The following is a 9,708-nucleotide window of genomic DNA, read 5'->3' on the forward strand; positions in this document are numbered from 1 at the left end:
AGTCACGTTCATGAGCTGGCTTTGGACTGTGCAGGTGGTTTCCATCAACAGGTCATTCTACCATCTGGCTGCTCCCAAGGTCTTGCTCAGAGACAGAAGTCCAGCCTGTGCTTTGACTTGCTCTGCCAGCCCAACCAGACCTAGTAACCCAGAACAGGGACTCCAGGGTGGCCAGCCATCGCGTGTTGTGCCAGAAAAGCCTTGGCTTGGCCACCTTCCTCTGAAGGGCCAGCTTGGCTCTTGGCTGTTCCTCTGTGGTGTTTGGCTGCACGTGACACAAGCTTGTTCCTGCTTGGCTGAAGGCCCAACCTGTTCTGTAAAGCAGACGCCCTCTTTCTTTTCAAACCCATTTGTAGCACCGAAGTACACTGTGGAGCTGGCCTGTGGATTGGGGGCAACCATCCTGCTCGTTGTGATGCTGATAGTCATCTATCACGTTTATTGGCTTGAAATGGTCCTCTTCTATCGGGCTCACTTTGGAACAGATGAAACCATTCTAGGTAAGGAGTTAAAGAACTTACATTTATTTTATCCTGCTACAGGCCAGACCTTTCGTTTGCATATGGGAATTTTCATATAAGCTATTTCTAACCCTCTTAGCAGCATAATGACATTTTGACCTTCTATTTCTATACCTGCTTTCAGCTGTGTGGGTCATTTTAGAGCAAGAAGAGTCAGGCTTGGGTCAGGGGAAAGAAGAGAGAAGTCCTCTGTATTATCTGCAGAGGTGAAGCATGGATGTGTCAGGCTCCCTGGGGGGCTACCCTGCCAATGGCTAGCTGTTTCATCTGATCTAGATCATCAAGATAAGTCACCAGGTTTCAGTAAGTCCCTGGTTTCTCTGGTGACTATGTAAGGATTCACAAATCCATGATGATTTGCTTTAAAATGTGGGAAGGCATCCAAAAGGATGGATCTGGAAATCACCCTTCTGTCCTTGGTTCTTCCACAGCTTCCCTGTGCTACTGGGAGTTCATCTCCTGGGACTCTGAGCTGAGCTTTCTTCCTCTGTAGGATGAGGAGGGTGTTCGAACCCTCATGGCTTGTGGTGTGAACCTGCCAAGGGGGTGCGGCGGCTCTCAGAGGGTGTAGGCAGGGTGCAAGTCTCTGGTGGGACTGCTCATGTGGATAGACAGCAATGAGAGGAAGCGATGTCAGAGATGTCAAAAGACAAAAGGACCCTGGACAGAATGGGTTGGTTATCTTGCTGCGGTCTCGTGCCTTCAGCAACCCAGCAGTGTCTGGGTACCTGCACATTCAGGCTGGGTAATCAAAGAGGCAGTGCTGCTGTCCTGTAACTATGGAAATTGATGTGTCTTAACCTGCCATGCCTGGGCTCAAAGCGCGTCTTCATACCTGCTTTTCCCATGAAGCAAGTCAAAGGCTCAGCATGCACAGTGTCACAAGTGTGTCTCTTCTGCCGTTTGTGTTTCTCTGCACTCCCAATGCTCAGACGGGAAGGAGTACGATGTGTACGTGTCCTACGCACGCAACGCGGAGGAGGAGGAATTTGTGCTGCTGACACTGCGGGGAGTCTTGGAGAACGAGTTTGGATACAAGCTGTGTATCTTCGACAGAGACAGCCTCCCTGGGGGAAGTGAGTATTTCACAGGGGGCTGTGCTCCGTGCGCATCCTCTCTTTGTTGTTCTTTGAGGTACTGATAATTGATAGGAACTGGCCTATCCAGATTAACTTTATCCTTTGGTTTTTTTCCCCATCTCTATTAATGATCTTTTGTTGGTATCTTCTAATGTTTTTGCTTCACGTGACAATGTCGCAGATGCTCCAGGCCACCAAAAAGGCTGTGGTGGGCCAGTGGTGGTGGTTGGTCGTTTCAGTTGCTCTCCCCAGGAGTGATGTGCGGGAGTGATTGATCTATCAACATGAGGAAACCGGACCACCGACCTTCATGCAAACCCTCTGAGCTGCCTCAAAAAAAGGGGATAAAGTCAAGGCTAGAGAGAAAAGAGGCAGGGGGTGTGTGATACTGGGCCAGGCTGGTAGCTCACAGAGGGTAATGGTGAGTGCCTGTAAAAACCAGGAGTGTCTGCTTCAGGGAGGTGTGGAGAGCACCGTGCCAACATCAGTGAGAAGATAACGTGCCCTCCCAGAAGGCCTCCCACTCACCCTCATTAATTAGAGAGTCTGTGTCTAACATGGCATACAATTAAGCTGCTATGATTAAGAGTACTTTGTTGCAGGTAGTGAGACTCATCTCTTTACTAAGATGTAGAATTTTTTTCACTGTTCAAGCTAAGTCATACAAGGTTCTGGACACAGCGTCTGCTGGAGGGATGCAGGGAATCACCAAGAATGGAAGTTTGTGAAACTCTCCAGATATGCATAGTCACACAGGTGCCACAGCAAGGGCACAAATCTAGCCAACAGTTTCCAGTGTCCTGGACACTCAGTTGGCTGTATGATAGCTGATGCCTACTAAAAGTTCCAAGCCTGAACTTTTGCCAGTGCAGACTGCCCCGCTTTGAATTCATGGGCTTTGGGTCAGTACCCCACTGATGACAGAACCTGTGTTGATAAAGTCCATTGGGGTCCCTTTTGGGTAGGACAGGAGGGAATGCTGGAGTCCCAGCCAAGCCGCGTGACAGAGGGAGCAGAATCCGTCTGGGATCTTTTATCGTATCTCCTAGATCATTGCCAGGACACAGCACCTCTAAGTTTGAGGGCAAATAAATACGTGTGCCTCAAGGGACAGGGAGACAGCTGCAGTCCTGATGCTGTTCCTTCTAGAGAGAGCCTGGATGACATGGCAGGGCACCCTCCAGGCTCTGTTTGCTTGATGCCAGTGCCAGGCTCAGAGCAGGTTTGCTCTGAGCTGTTCTCACCAATTGTTTCTCAAGACGTACATCTCCCTCTGCCGGTTCTTGACATCCTTCCCCTTTCCCTTTGGAGGGTCTCATTTTCCTCCCAGCGCAGCTCTCCTGGGCTCCTGCCCTTCACCCTCCCACCTGGAGCGCTCCCATCCCTGCTCACTGTGGCAGTCGCTGCCACCCTTAATCCAGCACCAGCCCTCCGGAGCACTGCTGGGGTGGCTCGTCATTGCACTGCCGTTTGCAACACTGCTGGGGCTTCCCTATTGCTTCTTAGCTGGGATTTGACTGATCTCCTTCTTGGGGAAGCACAGCGGGCCAGGAAGTAGCTTTTGGCAGCTGGTGTCATGCCTCCAGAGTATGCATCTGTGTCACGGATAGAGAGTTATGTTGTCCTTGATGAAGAAACAGTGGGAGATGGATTATCCTGCAAGTTTGCTGACAGGAACTAATCAAACATGCTTGACAGCTAAATGAAGTTGCCTGTCAGCATTATTTTATTCTCTGTTGTATTTTCTGACCAGTCAAGAGCATTCCCTTGTCAATGAAGTGTGGGAGATCCTGCAGCAGAGAGTGCAAGCACTGGGATTCATGCTTACAAGGAATTTTCACATTAATTACAGAAAAGTACCTAAGGACAATCTACCTGCAGATGTTAGAAAATCAAAGAGGATCCACAGTTCCCATGACATGTCTCCAGCTCAAAGGGTGTCACTTTTGGGACACTTCATTAAAAGTCTTCAGAGCAGGTTACTTGTCACTTCTAGAAATACTCAAATCTGCTTTCATCGATGACAGGAACAGCTGGATGAGTAACAGGAGTTAGGTTGGTAGTATTTCCAAAGCAAATTAACCCATGAGGACACTCAGCGAGGGTGTAGATACTTATTGTGCATGTTTGGTGTGGGGAAACCAAGGCAAGAGGAGTGAAGGGATTACCCAGAGTCATTCTGATCATCTGCCGGGGGAGGATGTAAGCGTAGGCATTCGGACTTCCCGACGCCTCTTCAGGCTGAGTCTTTTCCTTGAGGTCATGTGTTGTCCAGCTGGCAATTTTCCTCCTTTGCTCCAGAGAGCTTCTTTTTCCACTCTCACTAGAAGGAAGCTAAATCTGAGCCTACCAGAGCAGCCCTCTTGGCCACATGGCATCCTCATAGCACTGGGTGGTGCCACTGCCACATAGTACAGCGCCTTTTAGATGTAGCTACCTCAGGCATCTCCAGGTAGCATGGGGAGGAGGAAACACATCTGTAGGCAGCCTGGGGTTGGGAGTAGAAGATGTCACTGTATGGGGCAGTGGGTACCAGCAATGGTGTAGGAGGCCCTACCTGGAATTGCTTGCAGGGTTGGGAAGCACCAGTATAGTCTCTAGAGAGGGCCTCCAAGGGATTTTATTGTCCCCTTCACGTGACACCTGGTGTCACACTAGCAGCTCAGCAGCATGTTCTCGGCCATCACTAACCACCTCAATGTTTCTTTCTCCCAGTTGTCACAGATGAAACCCTGAGCTTCATCCAGAAAAGCCGACGTCTGCTTGTTGTCCTGAGCCCCAACTACGTCTTGCAGGGGACACAGGCCCTGCTGGAGCTCAAGGCTGGTCTAGAGAATATGGCCTCCAAGGGCAACATCAAAGTCATTCTAGTGCAGTACAAAGCCATCAAGAAGAGCAAAGTGAAGGAGCTGAAGCAGGCCAAGGCGGCCTTGACTGTCATTAAATGGAAAGGCGAGAAATCCAAGTTCCCAAAGGGCAGGTTCTGGAAGCAGCTGCAGGTGGAAATGCCAGTGAAAAAAATTAGCAGGAGTTTGAGCCTTGATGGGCTCATACGTATCCCTGAAAAATGTTTGACACAATCAGAAAACAAAACAAAACAAACCCCCAAAATCCACAAGTTAGGCCAGGGAGTGGGAAGGAACTCAGGGTTTTTGCCATGAAGGACTGCGTCCCAAGCATTTCAGAGGACTGTCATGCCTCCCTGCAGCTTTTCTACTGCCCTGGCAGTAGAGAGACCAAAGATGCATACACCTCCTCTCTGCAAACGCATGTCCTTGTCATCAACCACACAAGCCTTGGGCTCAAGGTCTAAATTTGGGCTGTCCAGGTGGGATGCAGCCAGCACCTCGTGATAGCATGGTATTTGTGTAGGCCAATACTCCTAGGTCCGGTTCCTATGGGACCTTCATTAGCATCCGGGACAGAGCTCCTTTCCTCTCCGAAGTGTCTTCACTCTTTCCTGATTGTTGGTCCCTGTTGCAGAGGCTGGGGAACAGTTTGAAAGGTGGCTGTCCTGATCACTGTGGGATCACAGATTTCTGCTTCAGTGGGGGGAGCATAGACTCTTGAGGTTCCTCATCTTTGCTCCCCACATTTCTGTAGGAGCAGGTGCATTCAGATAGTTTGGTAATGTGAAATGGCTGTTACAAAAGCATTTTTAAAAGAAAAAAAAAAAAAAGCTCTGCTAGGTGATATTTGTATTGTAGCATTTCTACTAAGTGGTCAGTCTCCGGGACTCTGCAGTCTCCCGAGTACCCCAGATCCTTCAGGGCTGTAATGCTCATAATCCAGGGGAAATCTCTCATTAGGACAGGCCATGGGGCATGTCTGAGATGCTTCTTTGTAGAGTAAACTCAGGGACTTCACAAGCACTGCAAGGAACCCCAATTTACTACTGAACTTGCCTACTGTCTCTGTGCTGCTGGCTGGGGGAAAGCATCATGCAAGGTGCTGCCAAGGCCTCTGGGATGACACTGGATATATGTCCAACTCCCCAGGAGACCCTACAAACTTATTTGAACTTATTAAAAACTACTAGCTCTGTCCAGCTGGGTAAGACTATGAGGAAAGGCTGAGAAAGTTGGGGTTGTTCAGCCTGGAGAAGGCTCTGGGGAGACCTTATTGTGGCCTTTTGATACTTAAAGGGGGCTTATAAGAAAGATGGGGACAGAGTTTTTAGTAGGGCCTGTTGTGATAGGACAAGGCGTAATGGTTTTAAACTAAAAGAGGGTAGATTCAGACTAGATTTAAGGATAATATTTATGATGAGGGTGGTGAAACATTGGAACAGGTTGCCCAGAGAGGTGGCAGATGCCCCATCCCTGGAAACATTCAAGGTCAGGTTGGACGGGGCTCTGAGCAACCTGATCTAGTTGAAGATGTCCCTGCTCATTGCAGGGGGGTTGGACTAGTTGACCTTTAAAGGTCCTTTTCAACCCAAACTATTCTATGATTCTATGAAGACTCAGTGTTCTCTGCCTGGGTATGAACAACATCAGCGCTCATAATTCAGGGCTCAGGTTTAAACTAGCCTTGGCTTTACAAAGCAAGTCTCCACCCATCTTGTTTCCAGCCTAGAGTTGCAGAACAGAGGATGTATCTCAGCTTCTGCAACCTTTGCACAAAATGGAAATATAAAAAAACCACTGAGTACCAGTCCTTGCTTCAATTGGAGGCAGCAGGCATAGGAGAGGACCTGGTGAGTTAACCCCCAGCAGACAGGCTTTTCAGACCGAGGAGGGGAGTGTCCCTTCCCTTGTAGGACAGACCAAAGCACAGCGGGACCCTGGCATTGACTGGTACTGTCGTTCACAATGTTTTCACATAAAACTACAAGCTCTGGGGATGTCTCCGCACTCCTGCAGCTCCCAATGCAAGGGCCTGCCCACTTTATGGTGGAATTCAGTATTATGCACACTAAGTGCATGCTTATTTTTTGTCGATAATGGTTGCTCCTGAGTCACCTCTGACTCATGCTTTCACTCTGTTGGTGTCCAGGGGGTGAAGCATAGCCATTCATAATGGCATTAAAAAAGCATTACAATCTGGAGTCTATGCACTATTCACCCAGCTGAGCAGGGAGGTTCGAGGGCATCCCAGTAAACAGCCCAGCCTTAGAGGTGTGGGGCTGAATCCTGGCATCAGCAAAGCCCCTTGCTCCTAGCATCTTATGATTAATAATGTTATTCCAGGGCAGGGGGGAGCTGCAGCCACCCATGCCGTTGGGCAGGTACTGTACCAACGTGGAACAAATCGAGCTTCTTCCTCACCTTCCTTTTCATCCTCCCTCCCCGAGTACGCTTTGCTTTAAGCAAGTAAAATTGCAGTCAGCTTCACTGAAGGCAGCGGAGCGCCTCATCTGCTCAGAGGTGCTTAAAAGCTTTACTGTTATGAGCTTTTCTCCCGTGGCTGTCTGGAGAGGCAGAGCTGCTGCCCACGCTCCAGAAAGCTTCTTTTGTACGAGATGGCACCCAAAACCATGCTCAGCTTTGTGAAGCCATTGCAACTGCGTCATTTTGCCCAGCTTCACCTTTTTGTTTGTGTTTTCAGCATCCCTGTAATCGGCTGCCAGATCTGCAGGCAGAGGGAAGGCCCTGAGGCCAAAGCAGAACTGTGTTAGATTCCAATTTAATTTTAAAAAAATTGACTCAAAGATATGCATAAATTCAATCAACATCCCAGACCTCACCACATCACATCTCGCTTTTGGCTGAGGTACCAAGAGAACTTCTGCTTGATGTTTTAGTTAGTCTGATTATTTTAGGAAGTTAAATCCACCTCATTTATTTTGCTGATTTTATTCAAAGAGTTTTCCAAATAAACAATGGACCAGGACTCTCTCTGGCATACATTGCAGTGTCCCTTGGTGCTATTGCAACCCCAGAACAGGATTGCTGAGAGACATCAGGAAAGCGCCCACAGGGCAAAAGGTGCGATGGTCTGAAGGGGGCCTGAGAGGTCCGGGGGAGCAGCATGGAAGGAATAGTGCTGGAGCAGGCTCTGCTCCCCCAGGAGCTTTACCACTGGCTTTGCTGGGAGCTGTCAGGCCAGGGGTAGACCCCAGTCCCAGCTGTAATGCAGATCTGCAAAGCACCTCAAATACGCCTGCTGTTTCATCCCATGCCACATGTGGTTTCCATTATGGGATTCTGTCACAGCATCTGTCTAGTTCAGGTGATTCATTTGAGTTTCTGTGCTCTAACCTAACGTTTATCAATATGCAGCTCATACAAAGTTCCTCATTGTTATTTCATGGGGAAACAGTGTGGCACAAATTGGAAAAAATATCTCCCCCCCCCCCCGCCCCGCCATTTGATGTTGTACAGCTGTTCCAGAGTTTTCCCTTCTCTTTTCTGTATGTTTTTACCTTTGTGATATTTGGTCTGTGAAGTGTCAGTATTATTTTATTTTGCTTTTCAATAAAACATTTTCACTTTTGCATTTCAGTCCTTGTGCATTTCTCATAAGTATCATTTTCCTCCCCATTACATCTGTGAAAGGCCATTAAAGAAAGACGACTGTGTAGTCCAAGCATCAAGATCACCTGGGGACACCTCCTTAGAGGGGGGCATTTTCCTGGCTGTTCATGGTGTGCCTGCAGAGATCCTGAGGCACCACCACCGCCACCAGGGCCCTGCAAGCAGAAACACGGTGACACGCAGCGTTCAAATGTCACCCAGCAGTGAACGTGCACACAGAAAGTCTCTGACCTGAAGAGTGCTCACTCGGCAATAACAAGATAGAAAGATGGGAAGGAAACACCATCCCTTTGCTTGAGGGACCAAGCCAGAACGTTGAATAGCAATCTTGGAAATCTGCCCTAACCGCAGAAATCAAACTCACTCTTAGGCTGCTTTGCCCATCACCTTCCAGGTAGTTGGGTAGAAAAGGTTCATTCAGCTTCATATTTTCTCATCCAAGGCACTTTCTTGGCTTTTTCCCTTGTTTGCATGCTAGCAGGTAAGTTGAGAAAGAGCCTAGCACTTCCAGACCACTAGCAAAATGAGTACTTGTGACAGTCTATGGATTTGGGGTCTATGGGATATCGGTATGGGATCTGTGACCCCCCAGCTTTTATTGGGCTGGGACAAACGCGTGGCTCTTATAATCCTCTGTTACATCTCTGGGGTGCATTAGGGGAGACACAAGTAAACCAACAAAAATATGCAGTGTTCTTTGTAACCACATAGTAAAGGTGGAAGTTTTTTAGTACAAAGCAGATATCCAAGAGTATCAAATTCCCAGCTCTGTTGGTACCCAAACCCCCACAGCGTTGTTGCTGCCTGTCCCATCGTGTGCTGTTGGTGTCACTGGGAGGGACCATTCTGCCTGTACATTGCGAAGTGGCCACTCACGATTTTTCATGAGCTGGGATTACATTGTAAAATGAACATCCCGAGGTATTCTGGTCAGCCAAGTCTAAAAGCATTGCATTCTCAGAAATCTATCTTTGGGAATTTGAGCATTTTCCGTGCCAAAAAAAATGTCTGAGCCTCAAAAAGTGTTGCAAATTCAAAATTGATAAAAGAAAACCATCTCTGTCAGCTCAATCAAAACATTTCCTGTCAGCAGTGTTGGAATAATTCACATTAATTGAACCTGTGGTTTTTGAGCAGGCAGGTAGAATAGGTTACCTCCCAAGGGCTGCTCCTGCCTCCATTTTGCTATGATTCTGTGATTCCAGTTTCAAAAAGAAAGACCTTTCAAACCAGCAAAGGAGCTTTTTCACAAAATGTTGAAGCTTGGCTGATTTCAGAATAGATCTCAATCAGTTATAGAAAGGTTTGAATGAGGTCTGGACTCAGTAAATTGGAAGATTGGTGCCAATTCTTTGTGCCTTTGAAATAGGGTGGTACGAACGTTTCACGGCATTAAGTAACAATTCTGACAGAACTGACTTTATCATCTACTTTTGGTTTCAATGAATCAGTGTTTCTGTGTGTGTCAGGGCAGGGGGGAAATCCCTCCAAACCTCGTATACAAGAAAAAAATACTCCAAATAGTTTGATTTAAATTCCAGTATTGTGTTAAAGAACCAAACGGTGCCTTATTTTCTCCATTAGGATATTATTGTTCAAACATTTTTCCTATCCCCAGTTCTTGGTCCC

At 47.8% G+C, this 9,708-nt stretch overlaps 1 protein-coding gene across 9 annotated transcripts in view; it reads left to right on the forward strand.

The window, feature by feature from the left end:
- IL1RAP (interleukin 1 receptor accessory protein) overlaps positions 1-8,046 on the forward strand; it is a 44,670-nt gene extending 36,624 nt beyond the window's left edge. For all 9 annotated transcript variants that reach the window (XM_075507143.1, XM_075507145.1, XM_075507147.1 and 6 more), the window contains exons 9-11: positions 351-500; positions 1,454-1,597; positions 4,316-8,046. In XM_075507143.1, coding sequence (XP_075363258.1) covers positions 351-500; positions 1,454-1,597; positions 4,316-4,761 — 740 coding nt within the window. In that variant the 3' untranslated portion in view covers positions 4,762-8,046. The remainder of the gene's footprint in view (positions 1-350; positions 501-1,453; positions 1,598-4,315) is intronic.
- The last annotated feature ends 1,662 nt before the right edge of the window (positions 8,047-9,708 follow it).

This window comes from Mycteria americana, chromosome 7 (assembly GCF_035582795.1).
Source record: "Mycteria americana isolate JAX WOST 10 ecotype Jacksonville Zoo and Gardens chromosome 7, USCA_MyAme_1.0, whole genome shotgun sequence".
NCBI classification, from domain to species: domain Eukaryota; kingdom Metazoa; phylum Chordata; class Aves; order Ciconiiformes; family Ciconiidae; genus Mycteria; species Mycteria americana.